This window comes from Macaca fascicularis, chromosome 11, assembly GCF_037993035.2.
Source record: "Macaca fascicularis isolate 582-1 chromosome 11, T2T-MFA8v1.1".
Classification (NCBI taxonomy): domain Eukaryota; kingdom Metazoa; phylum Chordata; class Mammalia; order Primates; family Cercopithecidae; genus Macaca; species Macaca fascicularis.
In genome coordinates, this window is record NC_088385.1 from 111,104,156 (window position 1) to 111,128,737 (window position 24,582).

The 24,582-nt window shown below is 44.6% G+C and overlaps 1 protein-coding gene across 10 annotated transcripts in view; it reads left to right on the plus strand.

Moving 5' to 3' along the window:
• Positions 1 to 251: 251 nt before the first annotated feature.
• Positions 252 to 24,582, plus strand: part of TXNRD1 (thioredoxin reductase 1) — a 184,685-nt gene continuing 160,354 nt past the window's right edge. For 4 of the 10 annotated variants that reach the window (XR_012420555.1, XM_045365816.3, XM_045365820.3 and 1 more), the window contains exon 1: positions 252 to 393. Coding sequence is in view for 4 of the 10 variants with exons in the window: in XM_045365816.3 (XP_045221751.1) it covers positions 354 to 393 (40 nt within the window). In the remaining 6 variants the exon portion in view is untranslated. Of the gene's footprint in view, positions 394 to 645; positions 874 to 24,582 lie in introns of those variants that run through there. The other 6 variants (XM_074007647.1, XM_074007650.1, XM_065524732.2 and 3 more) reach the window with 3 other exon arrangements.

Here is a 24,582-nt window from a genome sequence, read left to right on the forward strand (position 1 = left end):
GCAAATACAGATGTAAAAATAAAGATGCAAAGAGAGGCTGGGCGCAGTGGCTCATGCCTGTAATCCCAGCAGTTACAGTTGATGTGTGATATAGCCGGTGCTATTTTAATGTTTGCTACAATTGGTAGGCAAGCCTGAAAAAGATCTGAAAAAGCCAAGCAAGCTGCTTTTATCTCCCGAGACAGGCAAAATCCATCTCTAAACTGGGCCAGTTTAAGGTCAATAAGTGATTGCAATCAGCTGGCTGAACCAGTGGGCGCTTCCTGGAATGGCGAAGTTATGCAGTTCTTGCCAGAAGCTGTTGCTGTGAAGAGCAGGTTTCAGAGTTGAGTCTTCAACACCAGACCTCTGCGATGGGCTTCAGGATTCGAGGCTCCGTCCCTTTCTCAGAAGGTAAGGCTCGCGACATTGGTCTAACAATAAGGGCGCCTTAGAATGAACACTTCGGGCTCGTTTTGTCTCTTTACAGACTCGCAATAACCCCTTGCAGAGTAAGGAAGGCGGGTGACTTCTAGTCCTGGGGGCAGGGGCCCTGCAGGAACCAGAGATCAGTGCTCCTGGCGAGGAGCAGGGGGCGGGGATAGGGCAGGCGGAGGGCGGAGCTAGGAGGGGAAGGGCCTGGTTGGTGGGACGAGGGCGGGGGCCGAGGGCTAGAGGCGGGCAGGCTGGGGTGCGGCGGTGGACCTGCAGGTCTCCCTAATCCCGAGCCCAACCAGCGCAGCAGAGACTCTTTCTGCAGGAAAAAGATCCCTCCAGCCAAGTCAACTCGTTCTTCCTTCCCTCACGGTCTCCATAACCCCAACCAAGCAGGAGGCGAGGCCATTGGAGTGGAAGAGTGAGGAAGGCAGAAGGGAATGGCCAGAGGAAGCGCCGGTAGGTGGAATAGTATGGAATACTCGGTCTTCTTCCACACCTACTCTTAGGCTACTCCTCTGCAACCAGGCCTCTCTGGGAGATCTTGTCTTCTACAAAATGTGTGCCCTGCCTTGTTACTAAGTCTGATTAATTTGCTGTAATTGGGAATTAAATTAACTTAGGAAGCCTAGATGCATTGGGAGTAATTGGATCCCGGAGTGGCAGCACTCAACCCCTCCCCGCAACAAGGCAAGGTAGGCGTGGTTATCATGCGAAACAGAAGAGTCAGAGCTGCAATCAGAATAGCCTGACGGTGCAAACCCAGGGCGTTTGCTAATTGCTGATGGTGTTGCTACAAGTGAAGTAGATGGGAAGCCTACTAAATTCTTCCCGGATCTGCATAAGCAGAAAACTTCTAGGTCAAGTGAACAAAAGCCTAAGCTGAATCATAAAAAAATAGAATCATGGTGCTTAACCAATTTTCAGACTTGAGCCTGTGTACAGACCTTGAACCGCTTGAATAAAGGAAAAGTCAGATCCCCTTGAGGAAGGACCTGGGTACACTACTGAAGATACATATACAGTTAATCTTTCTCCCAGCCTGGGGAAGGGACCTATGGTCTTTTACCAGGATAGCCGTACATTGGGGAAGAGACAACTCTGCATTTCCTTTCGGGACTTCTTGATACTTGCTCTAAACTGATGTTGATTTCAGGAGACCCAGAACATCACTGTGGTCCACTAGTCAGAGTAGGGGCTTATGGAGGTCAGGTGCTCAATGAAGTTTTAACTCACAGTGGGCCCAGTGGGTCTCCAAAACCATCTTCAGTTATTTCCCCAGCTTCAGAATACACAGCTGGGGCCGGGCACAGTGGCTCAACGCCTGTAATTCCAGCACTTTGGGAGGCTGAGGCAGGTGGATCACCTGAGGTCAGGAGTTCGAGACCACCCTTGCCAACATGGCGAAACCATCTCTACTAAAAAATACAAAAATTAGCTGGGCACAGTGGCAGGTGCCTGTAATCCCAGCTACTCAGGAGGCTGAGGCAGGAGAATTGCTTGAACCCAAGAGGTGGAGGTTGCAGTGAGCCGAGATTGCACCATTGCACTCCAGCCTGGGAGACAGAGCAAGACTCCGTCTCAAAAAAAAAAAAAAAAAAAAAAAAAAAGAATACATAATTGGAATAGACATACTAAGCAGCAGCTGGCAGAGTCCTCACATTGCTTCCCTGACCTGTGGAAAGGGCTACTATGGTGGGAAAGGCCAAGTGGAAGCCATTAGAACTGCCCCTACCTAGGAAAATTGTAAACGAAAAGCAAATTCCTGGAGAGATTGCAGATATTAGTGTCATCATCGACAACCTGAAAAATGCAGAAGTGGTGATTCCCACCACACTCCCATTAAACTCCTGTTTGACCTGCACGAAAGACAGATGGGCCTTGGAGAATGACAGTGGATGACTGTAAGCCAAATTACATAAAATTTCTTTGATTTACTTGCTTTTGGTGTTCATTTAAAAGTATATTGCCCCAGGCTGGGCCCAGTGGCTCACGCCTGTAATCCCAGCACTTTGGGAGGCCGAGGCGGGCAGATCACGAGGTCAGGAGATCGAGACCATCCTGGCTAACACGGTGAAACCCCATCTCCACTAAAAATACAAAAAATTAGTTGGATGTGGTGGCATGCACCTGTAGTCCCAGCTACTAGGGAGGCTGAGGCAGGAGAATCGCTTGAACCCGGGAGGTGGAGGTTGCAGCCGAGATCATGCCACTGCCCTCCAGCCTGGGCAACAGAGCAAGACTCTGCCTAAAAGAAAAAAAAAAAAAAGTATATTGCCCCAGCATTATGGGAGGCCCCATTTTGGGGATGGAGAAAGGAAGAACATAGCAATTTTCCCCTGAGGGAAGCCTTTTTCAGTGGTTCTCTCCCCATGCCTCTTGAAGTAGACAAAGGGCACAACATAAATGGTCATTGATAGGTACAAACTGTTCTATACCAAAATAAAATAAAATAAATGGTCATTGATAGAGGCACAAAGATTAGGGCACATCTTTCTACAGAATGCTGTGTGACCACGAAAAAGACTGAGGTAGATCTATATTTACTGATATGGAAAAATGTATTAATACATAATATATTTATGACTACAAAATGAAGTTGCAAAGTATGAATGTTGTAAATGTGTTGGAAAAGTTCATGGTAAAATGTTATCAGAGGTTTCTTCTGGGAAGTGGTGTTGGAGAGTAACTATATCAGTGACAAAGCTTTCTGTTGCAAGTAAAAAAAAAAAAAAAAAGACCCACTTGGCCAGGGTTTAATATACAATAAGAAAGTGTCTTGTCTTGCAAAATAAGAAGTCCATAGAAACAGGGACCCTGGGCTTGTTGAACACAGCAGCTCCTCTTTCCATCTTTCTGCTTTCCATGTACTTGTAAGCAAAATTCAGCAATGCTCTTGTGGAGTCCCCTAGCCAAAGTCACCTGTCAAAGGAGTCCCATATCTGCTCAGTAATGAAGCTTTGTTCTCGGTGGCTCCTCTTGTGAGGGGTAGGTGCAGAGGTTTCAGGAGTCACATCCAAACTTGACAGCATTCATAGCAGAGAAAGCATTGTGCTAATCTAGGTCCTGTGAAAAGCAGACACCAAAACAGGATTAAATGTGCTAGAAATTTATTAAGGGAAATGCCTTTAAGAGAAATTGAGGAGGGAGGTGATGGAGGCTGAGAGAGCCATCAGAGATTGATGAAGGTCTGAACACAAGAGGAGAGAGGGAAGTTAGGGTAGAAGGTTAGAGGAAAGTGTCTTAGCCATGTACTTCTAAGGAAAATTCAGCAACGCTGTTGTGGAGTTCTCTAGCCAAAGTTACCTGTCAGAGGAGACCCACATCTCTCAGAAACAAGCTGTCTTAGTATCCCTGCCACACTCTGTCCCTGGCTGGAAGCAGCCCCTGAGATGTGTGGCCTCAGATGTTCAGACACTAGAGCAGCCATCCGTCAGCAGTGCTCCCAGCAGCTGGAGATCTGAGAGGACATTCTCATGGCGTTCATAGGCATCCTTTTTTTTTTGAGATGGAATCTTGCTCTGTCGCCAGTGCTGGGGGAGTGCAGTGGCGCGATCTTGGCTCACTGCAACCTCTGCCTCCCGGGTTCAAGCAATTCTCTGCCTCAGCCTCACAAGTAGCTGGGATTACCAACACACGCCACCACGCCCGGCTAATTATTTTGTATTTTTAGCAGAGACGGGGTTTCGCCATATTGGCCAGGCTGGTCTTGAATTCCTGACATGATTCACCTGCCTCAGCCTCCCAAAGTGCTGGGATTACAGGCGTGAGCCCCTGCGCCCGGCCATCACATTCTTGTTTTTTAAGAACAAGTGCCCTAGCTAACATCCTCTATGTGTCACATATCCTGATTTAAACCAATTACTAGCAAGGGGAAGTGAGACCAGTCAGGACCACAGGACCACACTCTCAGTCTCAGCTAGTGCCCACCTCCCCAGAAGCAGGTGGCTGCTGGGGGGAAGGTGGGAAACTGCAAAAAACCTGGGTTCTGTTAGGAAGAAGGAAGTGGTGGATGAATGTCAGTAAGTAAGCAACAGGGCCTACTACAGTGATGGAGGGACCTTTTGAATCTATATGTTTCTGTATAATTTGAATTTTTTTTTTCTTTGAGGCAGAGTCTTCCAGGGATACTAAGACAGGGATACTAAGCTGTCTTAGTATCCCTGCCACACTGTCGCCCAGGCTGGAGTTCTATGGCACGATCTCGGCTCACTGCAACCTCTGCTGCCCTGGTTCAAGTGATTCTCCCATCTCAGCCTCCTGAGTAGCTGGGATTACAGGCGCATGCCACAATGCCTGGCTAATTTTTGTATTTTCAGTAGAGTTGGGGTTTCATCATATTGGCCAGACTGGTCTTGAACTCCTGACCTCAGGTGATCCACCCGCCTCGGTGTCCCAAAGCACTGGGATTACAAGCATGAGCCACCGCGCCCGGCCATAATTTGGATTTTTATGAGCATATGTTACTTGTATAATAATAGTTTTTCCAGTTAGGGTTGTTAAGAGAGTGGGACTTGGCAGAACAGTATTCAGTTCCATCACTAAGATTTATAATCTGTAGTCGCGGGCCAATAACGTAACATCTTCAAGTCTTTATTATTAAGAAGTTTAAAGTGATTCTCAGGCTGGAAAAAGGAAAATACAAAAAACATTAAAGAGATGTGGGTTTCTCTTGCGTCCTGGGGAAAAATTGTTTTCTATCTATAAAAAGTCTGAAATGTGTTAGATTACACAACTTTAGGTTTATTGTGTTCATATTTTGAAGAACTGGAAAAAAATATGGTTTTTTTTCTGTTACTTTTCTGTAAGCACGTTACAGAAAGTCACAATAATTTAACAGGTTGAGTAAATTGTTATTTTAGTTTCTTTCAACTCTGTTGTTGGTTGAAATGATAGAACAACATATTTCCCAGCAAGTTATGAGGGTGGATTATGAGATTATGCAGTTATTTTGAAAATGATCAGTTTAGGGGCTGGGCGTGGTGGCTCACGCCTGTAATCCCAGCACTTTGGGGGGCCGAGGCAGGTGGATCACAAGGTCAGGAGATCGAGACCATCCTGGCGAACACGGTGAAACCCCGTCTCTACTAAAAATACACAAAATTAGCCAGGCGTGGTGGCAGGCGCCCATAGTCCCAGCTACTTGGGAGGCTGAGGCAGGAGGATGGCGTGAACCCGGGAGGCGGAGCTTGCAGTGAGCTGAGATGGCGCCCCTACACTCCAGCCTGGGTGACAGAGTGAGACTCTGCCTCCAAAAAAAGAAAAGAAAAAAGAAAATGATCAGTTTAGTTTTCCTTATTCATACAATTATATGTAATCTTGGGTCTTAACTACTTAAATATGAATCAAAGTCCATATCTTAATGTCACTTTAAAAGCTGAAGAAAGATGCTTGGTAAGAAAACTGTAAACTTGGGGAACTATCATTAATTAGTGGATTTAAGTTTGGGTATTTTCCAAGAGATACAGGTAGTTGCAGAATGAGGTGGTCTTCAGTGTCTAGTGACATATACGTGACTGGCAAGTGCCCTCAGTGCCCTCCCCGGGTGAAAAGTGATGTGAAGTCCTCCTCAGAACCCAGCCTTATCTTGACCACTCCTTTTAGGAAGTTCCCTGCTCCCTATCCCATCATTTCTTTTCATTGCACCCAGAATCCATTGCCTTCGTACACTGAATACAGTTCATTCACTTTACTTAGATATACATTTGTTTGTCTGTCTCCTATACAGTATATAGAAAGCTGCATGGTGAAAGGACTGGTGTCTGTTCCACCCCATAGTTTATACCCAGCATCTAACTCAGGACTTGGCACATCACAGGAACCTAATAAATATCTGTTGAAAAGTGAATGAAATAAAAGCTACACTTATGCAACAAGGACCTCCTGACATTGTTTTCCAGCAGCTCTGAGCATCTCTTCTGAGAATGTGGTGAACTTTCCTGTCTCTTAATAGATGATTCATTCTGTGGCCAATTGGCCAGGGGAGGGCAGTAGCTCCTTGTTTCAAGCTCCTGCCTCCCTGTGCCGCTTCTGTTGATCAGTTCTGCCCTGATCTGTTGGCAGCGTCCAAACCCCATGGATTCTCCCTGGGTTTTGCCTCCAGAATCCCACCCTCCTGTCACTGCCCTGGTGGCCTTCGAAGTTTCTTGCCAGAATTCCCACCCTGACCTCCTCACTGGGCCGCTCGCCAGCAGTCTTGCCCAATTCCACCCCCATGTTCCCCTCAACTGCCAGAGATAGTATCGTTAAGATATTTGAAAAACTGACCCTAGAGTTTAAAGACTCCCCTGCTCCTCAAAACCCAGAGATAAGATCAAGTCCAAACATTTTGGCGTGAGGTTCAAGGCATTTCACAATCTGCCTATAGGTCCCTCTCCCAGCTCCTCTCTCATTACCCAACCCACTTCCTCCCAGCCTGGCTTCCAGCAACAGACAACCTTCTGGCGTTGAGTGAATGCGTCTGACAGCCAGAATGCCAGCATTTGGTGCCAGCTATGCCTTCTTCCTGGCCCGGCTTTGCCTCCCCTCCTTCACCTTGAAATTCTCCTCCTCCTCATCCACCTGACCTGACTTGAAATTATGCTGTTAGGAAGGGAAGCCTGCCCAGCCTGGGTTGTTGGTATCTCTATTAAAGCTCTCATCACTTCATGCCGTAAGTCCGCAGTCTCAGCCTCTGCTGCTATGGTTTCCAGCACCAAGGAGACGTGTTGGAAGAGATGAAGGAAGAAAAGAAGAAATTGAAAATGAAAAAAAAAAAAAAATGAAGTCTATGCCACCCTACCCCAACTTCTTATTTTCTTCTGCTTCTCTCTTCCATTGACTAGTTACTTTGAAAGGCCTTTTATGGGGAACATCTGTTGTGCTTGTCTACCTGACAGTCCTTCCCTTTTCTGGAAACAGCACTCTTTCCTATGGGAAAAATAGCCCCATGTAGTTTGAGTGGGTTTGATTATATCCAACCTGCCATAGACCCAGACTGCCCCTACCAAAGAACCCCGTGCCCTTGAACGTAATAAATGATTCAGGACTGGGCACATGACCTGAATAAGGCCATTTAAAATCCTCCTTAGATTTTCTTGCCAGGGGGATTTGGGAAGATATTCTCCTTCCCTTGAAGATGCTTAACTAGTAAGTTTGGGCTGCTAGCGATGGTTATAATCCCTAGTAGAGAAAACCTGCTTAAGAGAAAGGGAATGTGATTTGACAACATCATTTGAGCTCCTAGATCAAGCTGTGCCTGAAGGCAGCTGACTTTCCTTTATGTGAGCTAATAAATTCTCTTTTCATTTATTCTAGTTAGTTTCTGTCAGTTGTACCTCAGAGTCTCCAGCTACTATACTTTTTTTTTTTTTTTGAGATGGAGTCTTGCGCTGTCACCCAAGCTGGAGTGCAGTGGTGCCATCTTGGCTCACTGCAACCTCCACCTCCTGGGTTCAGGAGATTCTCCTGCCTCAGCCTCCCAAAGTGCTGGGATTACAGATGTGAGCCACCATGCCTGGCCTATACTTTTAAAACAAAAATACTTCATTATGATCTCCACTTTACTCAGATAGGGTGTGGATTAGATATAAAAATGTGTTAGGTCATTCTTGCATTGCTATAAATACATGAGACTGGGCAATTTATAAGAAAAGAGGTTTAATTGACTCAGAGTTCCTCAGGCTGTACAGGAAGAGTAGGGGCATCTGCTTCTCAGGATGCCCTAAGGAGTTTTACTCAAGATAGAAGGTAAAGTGGGAGCAGGCATGTCCCATGGCAAAAGCAGGAGCAAGGGGTGGGGAGGTGCCGCACACTTTTAAACCACCAGATCACGTGTGAACTCAAGAGAGGCCACTCATCACCAAGGGGATGGCCGAAGCCTTTCATGAGGGATCTGCCCCCATGTTCCAAATACCTCCCCCCAGGCCCACCTTCAACATTGAGGATTACCTTTCGACAAGAGATTTGGTTGGGGACAAATATCCAAACTATATCAGTTAGTGAACCAGAGCTCATTTTCTGGGTACTAAAGCCAGGAGAAAATCCATTTTTTTTCCTCCAGTGATTTAAATGAACCATTGAGTTCATTCTCATTAGTGCTCAGAAGAACCTGAAATAGAATACTTCCTCCTAGACCCTCTGTCAAAGCCCATCTCAAGCACAAAAGTAGTTCCATGGCTACTGAATAGAAATACTACGGAACTCGAGAAAGGCCTCACACATTTTGTGGGGCCACTTTGTGCTTAAGAAGATGAAAAGAGAGAAGCCCAAAAAATGATAGGACTTTAAGATCTCTCTACATACAGGAGTTCTAACAACTTTTTTTTTTTTTTAAGAGGGGAATTCCTCTATTTAGAAGTTCTTAGGGCAAAGCAAAATTAGAGGCCATTTTTGGAAAGGGAAATTGTAAAAGAGGCAGACTTGACAAGAACAAACAAGTACAAAAAAGCCTGCTTTTAAATCATCATTGGAAGTTTTAAAAAGTTGATGATCCCCTGGGGTGATGTAGAGAGAGGAGCGTGGGTAAAATATCTGCAAAAATAAAGTCAGCTGGATCCTCTCACTTCAGAACAATTTCTCTAAAGATCCACAAGAAGCTGTCCTTAAACGGGGGTGTCCGGGAGGCCTGAAGAAAGATGAGCTGTATGTGGCTGTCTCGTTGGCCTTCCTTTCTTTTGCCCTATGGCTCCTTGAGATCACTGCCAAGTCTGGGTAAATAAAACATGCATTCCTTCTTTCATTTACTTATGCATTTGAGACACAGTTACTGAGCAGCTATCCAGGGTTAGACATTGAAGGGCACAAGTGAAGCTAGATTGCAAGATACCTGCCTCACCTCTCTACTCTTCACCATTGCTAGGCTGGACCATTCAACAAATATTCCCAATAATGCATATTTTGTGCTAAGCCCTGTATTAGGCACTGGGATACCATTGAACCAGTCATCCCCGCCCTGCAGCAATGGCGGCAGTTAGACAGGGTTTGATTCTTAAAGAAGACTCATAGGACCCAAAATGACAATGTTGCAGGAAAGGATACAATCACACAACAGCATAAAGTAAGGCGATGTATAGGAAGTAGCCAAAGACTGCATCACGGCAAAGGATCTGGAGAGGCCAGATGCAGGCTCCAAAGCTACTCCTTCTGCAAAGCTGAATGGATGCACTTTCTCTTTTAGATCAGGAATCACTATCGTGTGCACTGAACACCTTGCAACCAGGGTGTCTGAAAGGGAGGACAGGCTGAGTTTCTTATCCCCTGTTGGTTACATAGGCGTATTCTTGCTATGTAACTGCCCCAGTGGCAGAGCCCCCCAGGGGTCTCACTGAGACCAAGTGCAAATTACCAATCTCACAGTTATCATTAAAGTCTCACAATTTTCAGCAAACTGTCCTGAAAGTTGCCTTGAATCCATGATTACAAAGTAGCATTATTAGTCAGAAGGTTTCATGTCTTGAGCAGGGATCATTGCTGGGCAGGTACATGTTACACTTCAGTGGCTCATCTCAGGCCAATTCCAGGCCTACAGGAGTTAATTCTGGAACCCCTCCAAACCGTTCTCCACACTGCATCCACCAACGATGAAAACAACACAACTCAATCAGATGATGTCACTCCTCTGCTTAAAAATCTTCAATGGCTCCTCATTCCCTCTGGATTAAATCTGTATTCCTGGATGCAATGTGCAAAGCTAATTAGCATCTGTCCCCTGACTCCCTTTACAAATTTAGTTTCTTCCCAACACAGGCTCTTCAGTGCAGTCTGCACTGAGAAGCAATCCTTCCCAACACTTTCCACACTTTTGAAGTGCCCTTGGCTTTCATTTCATTGCCTGGCCAACTCCCACTCAGCGTGGGTATCACCTCCAGGAAGTCCTCCCTGGTACCCAGGCTACTGTAGGTCTACTTTAGTACTTTATGATCACTCTTTTTTTTTTTTAGAGGAAGTCCTGCTCTTGTTGCCCAGGCTGGAGCGCAATGGCACGATCTCGGCTCACTGCAACCTCTGCCTCCCGGGTTCAAGTGATTCTCCTGCCTCAGCCTCCCAAGTCATTGGGATTACAGGCGCCTGTCACCATGCCTAGCTAATTTTTGTATTTTTAGTAGAGACGGGGTTTCACCATGTTGGCCAGGCTGGTCTCAAACTCCTGACCTCAGGTGATTGCTTGCCTTGGCCTCCCAAAGTGCTGGGATTATAGGCATGAGCCACCGCTCCCAGCTGATCACTCTTGTCTATAATTGTTTTACTTATCCACCCTTCTCCGTACATTAGTGGCTTGTTGAGGACAGGATATGTATCTGTAGGGTCCTCCAGCGTCTCCCTACCCCCTTTCTTTCTCAGCCTGACTGAGAGTGCCTTTGGCCTCTCTGTGACCCAGCCAGCTGCATGTTTTCCCTGTGGGCTTGAACCCAAGCCAAGGCCTTGAACATTCCCAGGCACTGATGAAGTTGCCTAGTTTGTTTTAGGTTGTTGCTCAAGACACTGACCTGAGCCAAATTCTTTAAACCCTCATGTAAACTCCACACTCTGACCCCATTGTGGTGGACACACCTAGGTAGAACATTGCTTTCTCTCTTGACCACTGGAGGATACATGGCAGCCCACTCTGTAAGTCTGTCCGGCTAATAAACACTTTGGACTCATCGTCCTGGTGTTTAGTGCTTCTTTCTTTAGAATCCCAGCCAGCCCCATCTCAAGACCATTTGGGGCTCTCTCTTGTGGGAACTTCCCTGCCACTGCTTTGGGGGCAACTCCAGCCACAAGTTTGGTTGGAGGGAACAATATCTTTTATTTCTGATTCCTAGTTATCTGTCACAGTTCCCTGCAGACATAAGCTGTTCAATAAGTAAATGGATCTAGTGAATTGCTTTCTAGCGAAATGTATGCAGGTAGATGCCATGCAGTCAAAGGTAGCATGAACACCGGCTAGCTGCTCAGAGCATGTCCTCCTGAGGCCCAGCTGCACTCTCCACTGCAAATTCTATGAGATATATCTATATCTTTACAATGATTTTCCCACCCGTCCCCCCATTAAGCCACTTCAAATAGATTCCTGTTGTTTGCAACTGGAAATGTCCTAAGCAAAACATTACCTCACAGGCTTATTGAATTGGACCATTGAATTGATTTGTGCATCTCACTGTAAATTTTATCTAAACACACACACACACACACACACACACACACACACACACACACACACAGAAGAAAAATTACCCCATGGGGTTGCCAGGAGGGAGACATGAGATAATGCTTGCACAATGCTGTGTTAGTCAGGAATATTTTGGAAACAAGTGACCTGAACACAAAACACAAACTGGGTTAAGTTAAAAATGGAATGCACAGGCTCACAGAACTGGAAAACCTAGAGGTAGGTCTGTGTGTTTGTTCTCTATTTCTGCATACCAAATTGCCGTAGCATCAATTTAGCAGCCCACACCACAACCCATGTATAGTCTCACAGTTCAAGACTGAAATCATGGGGTCAGCTGGGCTGAGTTCTCATCTGGAGGCTCTGTGGATAATCTGCTTCCAACCCCATTCTTCTTGTTGGCAGCATTCAGTTGCTTGCAGTTGTGGGATTGAAGTCCCATTTCCTCCCCAGCTCTGCTGCTCTCAGCTCCTAGAGGTTACCCGTGGTTCCTTCCCATGTCCCTGCCACAGGCAGTTCACAGCATGGATATTTGTTTTCTTCCAGATCAATTAGAATGTCTCTCTGAGTTTCTCTTCTCAGCTCAGATGATGAGGTCACCCAGATCATCTCTCGATCCTACCCACAACTGATTTTAGGCCTTCATAATGAAACTGGAGAGTTTCCTTGACCCCTTTGCAGGACTTGCAACAGGGGTGGCTAGTTTACTCAGCTGTCACGCTCAACCCCTTATGGAAGGGAGCACATGAGCGGATGGGTACGGGAACCAGAGCAAAAGAATGCCGGAACCTCCAGCCGCTTCTCTCCCATGGGAGCAGGCCCTGCGTGAGCCCTGTGGCAGCATCCCTAGAGTGTTACAATGTTCTTTTAGCTCTGCTGTCCCAGTCAGGGGGGTACCTGTGACACCCCTGAGCCCCAGAGGGCATGTTACCAGCTCAGTGAGCCTTTTGTCTCATTGTGTGGGGTGACTGCCCTCTGCCAGTGAGGACAAAAGGCCAGTGTGACAGCCTTTTTGGGATCTTGCACCCAGTGCATCCCAAATTCTTGTCTGATGCCCAAGAGGAATGAGGTCACACAGACTTGAAGGATGGCAAATGCAGAGATTTTACTGAGCAGTGGAAGTAGCTCTCAGCAGGATGGGGAGCTGGGAAGGGGATGGAGTGGGAAGCTGGTCTTCCCCAATGGCGGAACTCCTCTCCACCGTCCCACCTGAACTCCTCTCCATCATCCCAGCCAAACTTCTCTCCAACCAGAGTCTCCAATGTCCAGCTTCTGCTTCTCCTCTCCACATTCAGATGCTTCTGTCTTCTGTCCTTCTCTGCCATGCTGCACTGCTCCTCTGCCAGTGGAGCTTGGGGTTTTTATGGGCACATGATGGGGGCTTGTGGGGGGCAACATTTGGGCAGGAAAACAGGGATGTGAAGTTCTCATTTAGGGCCATGGGTCCAGGCTTGAGGGTGGAACCTTCACCAGGGACCCCACCCTTTTCTACCCAGTATTTCCCTGCCTCCTGTTCATACCAATAGCATCAGTAAAATCTCTCCACAGCAGCACTTAGAGTTTTAGTGTTTGAATAACTGCTAGAAGGTGTGTGTAAACCAGGAACTGAGAATCTTGAGAGGGCCATCTTAGAATTCTTCCCACCACAGGCTGACTTCAGGCATGGCTGGATCCAGGGGCCCAGAATTGGTCAGGGAGGGGCATTATTCCAGCAGCTTCATCTTGCCTACTTGGGTGCACTTGAGGCACAGTGCTTATTCTCTCAGCAACCCTGTTAGAAAGACATCATCTTTCCTGATTACCATTATGGGATTGATTGTGGGCCAACTTGAGCTGATGCCCATCTTTGAACTACACTGTAGTCAGAGGGTGCAAATGCTCTGGTTGACCAGGTCTGAGATATGTGCCCTTTCTTAAACCCAGAGACTTGTATTGGTTTGGCATAAACCATATAGACCAGTAGTTTTCAATGGGAAGGGGGGTGATTTTAAACGTTAGGAGACATTTGGCAATATCTAGAGTAATTCTTAGTTGTCATAAAACTGGGGGATGGGGATGTTACCAGCGTTTCATGGGTAGAGGCCAGGGGTGCTGCCATTTATCCTACAAAGCACACGACAGTCCCCCACAACAAAAAATTGCCTGATCCCAAATGTTAATATTGTCAAGTCTGTAAAACCCTGATGCAGATGAAGAAAGGAGGTACTTAAGGAAAATTAGAGTGCTGTTATCAGAAGGAGACCTGAATGTTGGCAAAACACACAGATCCCACTGCAAGTGTTTTACCTGGCATAGAATCAGTTTTCTAGAGTTTTAATATTTCTTCTTTCTGTTCTTTTTCTGATTTGTTTTCCCTCCCTACTCCTGCCTCCAACCTTTTTACACACATCCTTTAGAAATAAACCTTCTTCCACCTGGTCTGCCAAGATTAGTTCTCACAGTCTCTCCCTTTCCTAAAGCCCTCTAGGAGTTCCATGTCCTCTGTGATGCCTGAAGCACAGAGGGGTGGCTGCTTCTTCCTGACTCCAGGCCACACTCACCTGCCAGTGCAGTCACCAAACACATCTCTAGTGTAAGGCCCATAATGGTAAACAAAAGGTGATTCTCTTGTATTTGCAAACTTTTTCAGACCTACACACCCACACATTCATATATGCACTTTCTTTGCTCATATTTCTCCCAAGATATCAACAATAATGCCAAATCTATATAACAGTTGATTTTCTGTTTCCTTTCTCCTATCTCTGTCTCCTTTCACCGTAACTTTACCCTGGATACATTTTTCTAAAGTTTTGTCCTATTTTTAAATAGGTAATGCATTCGTATGGTTCAAAATTTAAAAGGTTCAAAAGGATATATGCAGCAAAAGTCACTTCCACCTCTATTTCCAGCTCCCTAAAAACCTCACTGGAGGCAGCTAATGTTACTAATTTGTTTATAAATCCTTCCAGAGATATTACTGTACTTATAAGCAAGTGCATATATAAATCCTTATTCTCTTTTCTTCTTTTTTATTTTAAACAAATGGTAGTATGCTATTCACACAGCTATGTAACTTGTTCTGGTTTATTTTATTTAAAAATTATTTTGGAGATTGTGCATACTGGTGCGTAAGAGCTTGCTCATTCCTTTTACAGAGGCTCAGCATCCATTTTATGGATATGCCATAATTTATCTAATGAGTCCTCTCTCACTGGACTTTTAGATTATTTCCAATCTTCTGTTGTTATAAAAAACAAAAGAAAAAAATACTTTCACTGGGTATGGTGATGCCCACCTGTAGTCCCAGCTACTTGGGAGGTTAAGGCAGGATGATCACTTGAACCTAGGAGTTCGAGGCTGCAATGAGTTATGATCATGCCACTGCACTCTAGCCTGGGAGTCTGGAGGCTGGTCTCATGGCAGAATGAGACCTCATCTCTAAAAAAAAAGAAAGAAAAGAAAGGAAAAAGAGGCCAGGTGCGGTGGCTCATGCCTGTAATCCCAGCACTTTGGGAGGCTGAAGCGGGCCAATCACCTGAGGCCAGGAGTTCAAGAGCAGCCTAGTCAACATGGTGAAACCTCATCTCTACTAAAAATACAAAAATTAGACAGGCATGGTGGCTCAGGCCTGTGATTCCAGCTACTTGGGAGGCAGAGGCAGGAGAATCGCTTGAACTCGGGAGGCGGAGGTTGCAGTGAGCCAAGACTGCACCACTGCCCTCCAGCCTGGGCGACAAGAGCGAGACTCCGTTTCAAAAAAAAACAAAAGAAAAGAAAAAAAAAGGAAATGACCAAATTGACATAGATAGAAAGAATGAATCTATTAATCTGGTTTCAGACAATTTGAAGATAGAGCCACTCCCCCCCTGCCTCTGTCACCTAGGCTGGAGTTCAGTAGGTTGATCACAGCTCACTGCAGCCTCAACCTCCTGGGCTCAAGCAATCCTCCCTCCCCTGCCTCCTGAGTAGCTACCACTGCAGGTGTGTGCCATCAGACCCAGCTACCTTTTTTGATTTTTTTTTTTTTCTGTAGAGACAAGGTCTCACTATGTTGCCCATGCTGGTCTGGAACCCTTGGCCTCAAGCAATCCTCCCACTTCAGCCTCCTAAAGCACTGGGACTGCAGGCGTGAGCCACCACGCTTGGCCAGAGCTACTCTCTTATACAGGAAGTAAATTCGAAAGGAGTTTTTACATTTTGTCTTGTCTCTTATTGCGGATTGAAAGGCATTAACCTCTGATAAAGAAATTTGGGCCACTGAAAGTAGATTAGAAAGCGAGACTGAGGAATTTTCAGTGTTCTGGTGTGCCCTTAAATGATACCAGTTCCACTGAAAGTAAAGGCCCACCACAAATAAATTGATGATTCTGGGAACTTTCTTGCTACATTTAATTTTAAAACACTGCACTCAACAATTACCTATAAACTCTTTTACAGCGTTTTTTATATTCCTTATATTTCCACAAATGTTTAGAAAAACAATGTAGAATAAGTAGAGACGGGACTGTTCCCTTGACCATGACCCCCTTCATGGGCGGGAACTGGAGTGGCTCATTTCACTTAGCCTGTGGCTGGCCACTCCTCACAAGAGAGAATGTGCAAGCAAGCGAGTGTGGGAACATGAGGGAATTAATGCTGGAACCGGAGTTAGCTCCTTTCTGGCGGGAGCAGGCTCTGTGCCGGCCCTGCAGCAGCATCCGAGCTCTTGCCCTCTTGGCACCTGGGTTCTTGTCCGGCATCTAGGAAGAATCAGGTCACACAAATGTATTGAAGGGTAGTGTATGCGGAGGATTTTACTGGGCGATGGATGTGGCTGTCAGTGGAATGGGGAGTTGGAAAGGGGGTGGTGCAGGAAAGAGGTGATATTTCCCGGAAGCTGCACTGTCTGAAGTTAGCAGGGTCTATCCGCAATATCCAGTGCTCAGCCACTTGTATCCCTGACGCTCAGTCACTTGTCTGCTCGCCACTTACATTGCTTTGCCAGCTGAAGTCTTTTTATGGGCACAAGATAGGGGGAGTGGCAGGCCAAAAAAATCAATATTTGGGTGGAAAAACAGGGTCAGCTCTTTTCACTTAGGGCCGCAGTTCCAGGCCTGAGAGTGAGGTTTAGCCAGGAGCCCAGCCATTTTGTATCAGTAAGATCTAATAATTTCATATAATGAAGCAGAATGGTGAAACATTATCATAGAAAAAAGAGTAGACTCACCTTCAGTTTCACAAACGTGTGGTTCAGATGTCACCTTCTCATTGAGGACTGCTCTAATGATCTAGTTAAAATTTTACTCCTTTATCACACCCAATCTTATCACTCCCAAATCCCCATTAGCAATCTCAAACCCCCTTTTTGTTCCATCTTTGTTCAAATCTTTTTGTTTTATTCCAGCCTTCAACTGATTGGATGAGGCCTACTCACGTTTTGGAGGTCAATCTGCTTTACACAAAATTCACAAATTTAAATGTTAATCTCATCTAAAAACACCTTCCATATTGATACATTAAATTAACTATTAAATCTCACTCAATTCATTTGTAGCTTTTACCACTGTCTAACTTACAATATATCTTACCTATTTATTACTACTTGTTTTTTCTTTACTGTCTTCCTATGCTAGAATTTAAGTTTCATTTGAGCAGGGATTTTCTTTGTTTTGTTCACTGCTGTGTTCCCAGTACCCAGCAGGCTCTAAGTAATAGTTCTTGAATATTTTTCTTCAGGGACTTATTTGTTGTATCCTAAGTTAAAATGCCCAGCCCCAAAAAAAGTTTAGGGGAAATAAAGGCAAAAATTGTTTGTTTTCCTTTGAAATTTCTTTTTAAATATACTCTGGTTCAAAATATAAAAATGGCTCAAAAATGCAAAAGTTACACAAGGATAGATGGAAAAAAAATAGAATATCCACCCTGTTTCCCCTACCACTCAAGTGTCCCCCTCCTTGGAAACAACCAATGTCATCAGTTTCTTTTGTAAATTTCCAGACAAATTTCATAGATATGCAAGCAAATATCAATATATTTTCCCTGTCTTTTTTTTTTTTGAGATGGAGTTTTATCAGGGGAACCAGCCCCCAATATTTCAATGTAGGTTCTTTTCTATTTTCCCTAAGTGTCAGCCGGTCTGAGAAATAAAGAGATAGAGTACAAACAGAGAAATTTTACAGCGGGGCCTCCAGGGGTGTCATCACATATTGGGAGGACTGTGATGGCGACCTCGAGCTGGAAAACCAGCGAGTTTTTATTAGGGATTTTGAAACAGGGGGGTGCGGTGTATGAACAGGGAGTAGGTCACAAGGATCACATGCTTCAAAGGGCCATAAAGATCACAAGGCAAGGGCAAAATTTGAATTACTGATGAGGGTCTGTGTCCTGCTGTGCATGCATTGTCTTGATTAACATCTTAACAGAAAACAGGGTTCGAGAGCAGACAACCAGTCTGACTAGAATTCACCAGGCTGGAATTTCCCAATCCTAGCAATCCTGAGGGTACTGCAGGAGACCAGGGCATATTTCAGTTCTTATCTCAACCACATAAGACAGACACTCCCAGAGCAGCCGTCTATAGACCTGCCCCCTGGAATGCATTCCTTTCCCAGGGTATTAATTTTTAATATTCCTTGCTGGGAAAAGAATTCAGCGATATTCTCTAACTCACATATCCGTCTATAGGCTCTCTGCAAGAAGAAAAATATGTCTGTATTCTGCCTGACCCAGCAGGCGGTCAGACCTTATGGTTATCTTCCCTCGTTCCCTGAAAATTGCTCTTATTCTGTTATTTTTGAGGATGCACTGATTTCATATTGTTCAAACACCCATGTTTTACAATCAGATTTCATATTGTTCAAACACACATTTTGCAAACAATTTGTACAGTTAATACAATCATCACAGGGTCCTGAGGCGACATACATCCTCAGCTTACGAAGATGACGGGATAAAGAGATTAAAGTAAGACAGGCGTAAGAAATTATAAAAGTATTAATTTTGGGAACTAATAAATGTCCATGAAATCTTCACAATTTATGTTTAGAGATTGCAGTAAAGATAGCCATAAGAAATTATAAAAGTATTAATTTTGGGAACTAATAAATGTCCAAGAAATCTTCACAATTTATATTCTTCTGCCACGGCTTCAGCCGGTCCCTCTGTTCAGGGTCCCTGACTTCCCGCAACAGAGTTTCACTCTTGTCACCCAGGCTGGAGTGCAATGGTACGATCTTGGCTCACTGCAACCTCCATCTCCTGAGTTCAAGCAATTCTCCTGCCTCAGGCTCCCAAGTAGCTGGGATTACAGGAACCCACCACAATACCTGGCTGATTTTTTTTATTTCTTTTTTTTTTTTTTTTTTTTAGTAGAGACAGGGTTTCACCATGTTAGCCAGGCTGGTCTCAAACCCCTGACCTCAGGTGATCTGCCTGCCTTGGCCTCCCAAAGTGCTGGGATTACAGGTGTGAACCACCATGCCCAGCCTCCCCTATCTTTTTTTACACAAATATTATACCATATTCATTAGTCCATACTGCAGTGCACGTGTCTTTTTTTTTTTTTTTAAGACAGAGTCTTGCTCTGTCACCCAGGCTGGAATGCAGTGGTGCGATCCTGGCTCACTGCAACCTCTGCCTCCCGGATTCAAGCAATTCTCCTGCCTCAGCCTCCCAAGTAGCTGGGATTACAGGCATGCACCACCCAGCTAATTTTTGTATTTTTAGTAGAGACGGGGTTTTCATCATGTTGGCCAGGCTGGTCTTGAACTCCTGACCTCAGGTGATCCGCCCACCTCGGCCTCCCAAAGCATTGGAATTACAGGCATGAGCCATTGTGCCCAGCCACATGTGGCTTTTTAAAAAAATTCAGCAATATGGGTTGATTAAAGAAGAAGTGAATGCTTTCAAGAATGTATTATTCAGTAACCTGATTATGTATGAACATTCAGTATGCACATGGGGACGCATCAATAATCTTGTATTTATTTTGTTTCTTTTTGCCTTGTGGAAATGAAGTAACACACCACCCTGCCATTTCAGACTCCATTCTGTTGTGCCACAAAGGGGTGGGGATAAATTAGCCTACAGGATTTATAGGTGGTGGGTGGCATGCTAGGGTGGCATACTAAGCATTTCTAAAATTACAACCAATCTTCCAGATTGGTTTTGAATGCACATTCATACATAATGTTGTATTAGTCAGAGTTCTCCAGAGAAACAGAGCCAATAGACTATGTAGATAAATAGATACAGAAAGAGATTTAAAGAATGTGTGAGGAATTGGCTTACATGATTATGGGGTCTGACAAGTCTAAAATTTGCAGTGTGAGTTGGCAGGTGGAGACCTAGGAGAGCTTTTGGCAGATGAAGTCCAAAGGCAGTCTAGGTCGGGGACAGTAGCTTACGCCTGTAATCCCAGCACTTTTGGAGGCTGGGGTGGGAGGTTTGCTTGAGCCCAGAAGTTGAAGACCAGCCTGAGTAACACAGGGAGACCCTGTCTCTACAAATAATTTAAAAGTTAGCCAGGTGTGGTGGTGCACACCTGTAGTCCCAGCTACTTGGGAGGCTGAGGTGAGAGGATCACTTAAACCTGGGGGATTGAGGCTGCAGTGAGCTATAATCATCCCACTGCACTCCAGCCTGGGCAACAGAGCAAGACCCTGTCTCACAAGATAAACAAACAAACAAACAAAAAAGCAAAAGTAGTCTGCTGGAAAATCCCCTCTTGCTTAGGAGGCTTATCTTTTTGTTCTATTCAGGCCTTCAACCAACTGAGTGGGGCCCACCCACATTTTGGAGGGCAATCTGCTTTAGTCAAAATACACCAATTTAAACGTTGTTGTTGTGTTGTGTTGTTTTGTTTCTGTTTTTGTTTTTATTTTCTTTTTTTTTTTGAGACGGAGTCTCGCTCTGTCACCCGGGCTGGAGTGCAGTGGCCGGATCTCAGCTCACTGCAAGCTCTGCCTCCCGGGTTCACGCCATTCTCCTGCCTCAGCCTCCTGAGTAGCTGGGACTACAGGCGCCCACCACCTCGCCCGGCTAGCTTTTTGTATTTTTTAGTAGAGACGGGGTTTCACCGTGTTAGCCAGGATGGTCTCGATCTCCTGACCTTGTGATCCGCCCGTCTCAGCCTCCCAAAGTGCTGGGATTACAGGCTTGAGCCACCGCACCCGGCTTTGTTTTTATTTTCTGAGATGAAGTCTCACTGTGTCACCTAGGCTGGATTGCAATGGCACGATCTCGGCTCACTGCAACCTCTACCTCCTGGGTTCAAACGATTCTCCTGTCTCAGCCTCTTGAGTAGCTGGGATTACAGGTGTGTGTCACCACACCCAGCTAATTTTTTTGTATTTTTGTAGAGACAGGGTTTCACCATGTTGGCCAGGCTGGTCTCGAACTCCTGACCTCAAGTGATCCACCCACCTTGGCCTCCCAAAGTGTTGGGATTACAGGCATGAGCCACTGCGCCTGGTTTAAATGTTAATCTCATCTAAAAACACCCTCCATGTTGACACATTAAATTATCACAAATATGGATACAAAGTAATATATTTTTGAAGTGTTCTCTTTTATTAGAACTCACTTTTTTTTCTTTTTTTTTTGAGACAAAGTCTCACTCTGTTGCCCAAGCTGGAGTGCAGTAGCACAATCATGGCTCACTACAGCCTCACCCTCCCAGGCTCAGGTGATCCTCCCACCTCACCCTCTTGAGTAGCTGAGACTACAGATGCGTGCCACCATGCCTGGCTAATTTTTGTATGTTTTGTAGACATGGGGTTCCGCCGTGTTGCCCAGGCTGGTCTTGAATGCCTGGCCTCAAGCCATATACACACTTCAGCCTCCCCAAATGCTGGGATTACAGGTGTGAGCCACCATATCTAGCCTTGCCTCACTTTATATATCTTAGAAAGGAAGTATTTATTGAGACTTTTCTTTATTGCCATTCTTTTTTTTTTAAGTATTATTCTTATCGACATTGCCTGAGCAAAAATTTCACCAGTAGGAAAAACAAAAGACATATGATTCTGATCTGAAACTTGTCTTCTCCACTGTTCTTAAAGTTTGTGCCACAGAGCCACTTTATATTCTCATTTTATTTCAGTAAACACATCCTGAGCCTCTATAAAATTCTCTAGGGAGATATAAAGGCCCCTTTCTTCCAAAGGTTCATAATCCCTTTGAGGAGATGGACACATACTCAAGTGTTGCTGCTACAATACAGATGAGGGCTGGGCTCAGGGCTACAGCAGAGGCTCAGGAGAGGCTAGAGAAAATGTTGGAGGCCGGGCACCTTAGCTCACGCCTGTAATCCCAGCACTTTGGGAGACTGAGGCAGACAGATCACTTGAGGCCAGGAGTTTGAGACCAACCTGGCCAACATGGCAGAAACCCATCTGTACTAAAAATACAAAAATTAGCTGGGTTTGGTGGTGCACACCTATGATCCCAGCTACTTGGGAAGCTGAGGCACAGTATCTCTTGAACCTGGGAGGCGGAGGTCACAGTGAGCTGAGATTGCACCACTGCACTCCACCCTGGGCGACAGAGCGAGACTTTGTCTAAGTAAGTAAGTAAATAAATAAATGAATGAATGGTTAATAATAATATTATTATTATTTTGAGACAGAGTTTTGCTCTTGTTGCCCAGGCTAGAGTGCAATGGTGTGATCTCAGCTCACTGCAACCTCCAACTCCTAGGTTCAAGCAATTCTCCTGCCTCGCCCTCCCCAGTAGCTGGGGTTACAGGCACGCACCACCACGCCCAGCTAATTTTTGTATTTTCAGTAGAGACAGCGTTTTACCATGTTGGTCAGGCTGGTCTCGAACTCCTGACCTCAGGTGATCCACCTGCCTCGGCCTCCCAAATTGCTGAGATTGCAGATATGAGCCACCACGCCCAGCCAATAAATGGTTAATATTATTAAAAAGAAAGTTCAAGAGAAAATGACTCCGGCTGATAAATCTGAAGGACTAAGAGATTTGAGCAGGGCCTTGAAGGTTGTTGAGGCTTTAAGGAGCTATGATGGGATAAGGTACAGGGGCTGGAGAACACAGATGTCTGGAGGAAGAACAAGTGGAGTGGGATAGATCCATTCACTCCCATAGAAAAGATTATATTTTCTATAGGATAAACCAAATGGGAGTTGAGAGTGTCTAAATGGGTGAAAAAATTTTTTTGTATTTTCTTTACATTAATTAATTAGATGAAAAAATAAAATATAAAAAGAAGGTATTCAACATTAAATTTGTATCATATTCCACAATTTTTAAAAAAGTTTTATGAGAAACTAGAGCTTGTTTCTAGGAACATAATGTTTAAAAATTGATATACAATGATTGTACACATTTCTGGAGCACATGTGGTATTTTGATATATGCATACAACATGTAATGATCAAATCAGGGTAATTGGGATATCCATCACCTCAAATATTTATTATTTCTTTGTATTGGGAACATTCCAAATCTTTTCTTCTGGCTATGATGAAATATACAATAAATTATTGTCATCTGTAGTCACCCTACTGTACTACCAAATATTAGAAGTTATTTCTTCTAACTTTTTTTTTTTTTTTAAATGGAGTCTCACTTTCATTGCCCAGGCTGGAGTGCAATGGTACAATCTTGGCTCACTGCAATCTCCGCCTCCTGAGTACAAGCAATTTTCTTGCCTCAGCCTCCTGAGTAGCTGGGATTACAGGCACCCGCCACCACACCCAGCTAATTTTTTTGTATTTTTAGTAGAGACAGGGTTTCACCATGTTGGCCAGGCTGGTCTCGGACTCCTGACCTCGACTGATCTGCCCACCTCAGTCCCCCAAAGTGCTGGGATTACAGATCTGAGCCACCGTGCCTGGCTCTTCTAACTATTTTTGTACCTGTTAACCAACCTCTCTTCATCCTCCTCTACCCTCTACCGTTCTCAGCCTCTGGTAACCACCATTCTACTCTCTACCTCCATGAGATCAACTTTTTAAAGCTCCCACATGTGAGTGAGAACATGCAATATTTGTCTTTCTGTGCCTGGCTTATTGCACTTAATGTCCTCCAGTCCATCCACATTGATGCAAATGACAGATTTTCATTCTTTTTTATGGCTGAATAGTATTCCACTGTACATATGTACAAACCAAAAATGGGTTTGCTGTAGATGTGTGGATTTATTTCTGGGTTCTCTTTCTGTTCTACTGGTCTATGTGTCTGCTTTTATGCCAGTACTATGCTGTTTTGGTTACTATGGTTTTGTAGTATATTTTAAAGTCAGGTAGTGTGATGCCTCCAGTTTTGTTTCTTGTTCAGGATTGCTTTGGCTATGTGGGGTCTTTTGTGGTTCTATACAAATTTTAGGATTGTTTTTTCTATTTCTGTGAAGAATGTCATTGGTATTTTGATAGGGATTGCACTGAATCTTTAGATTGCTTTGGGTAACGTGGACTTTTTTTTTTTTTTTTTTTTTTTTTTGAGACAGAGTCTCGCTCTGTCACCCAGGCTGGAGTGCAATGGTGCGACCTCGGTTCACTGCAAACTCCACCTCCTGGGTTCACGCAATTCTCCTGCCTCAGCCTCACGAGTAGCTGGGACTATAGGCGCTCACCACCACACCCAGCTAATTTTTTGTATTTTTGTTAGTAGAGACGGGATTTCACTGTGTTTGCCAGGATGGTCTCGATCTGACCTCGTGATCCACCCGCCTCAACCTCTCAAAACTGGGATTACAGGCGTGAGCCACCACGCCCAGCCAACATGGACATTTTAACAATATTATTTCTTTCAATCCATGAGCGTGGGATTTTTTTATGTTTTTGAAATATCTCTTCAATTTCTTTTATGAGTGTTATACAGATTTATTTGTAGAGATCTTTCACTTCTTTGGTTAAATTTATTCCTAGGTATTTATTTTGTAGGTATTGTAAATGGGATTGCTTTCTTGATTTATTTTTCTGATTATTTGCCATCAGTCTATAAAAGTGTTACTGATTTTTCTATGTTGATTTTGTGTCCTGAAAGTTTTTTGAATTCATTTATCAATTCTAACAGTTTTTTGGAGGCATATTTAGGTTTTTCTAAATATAAGA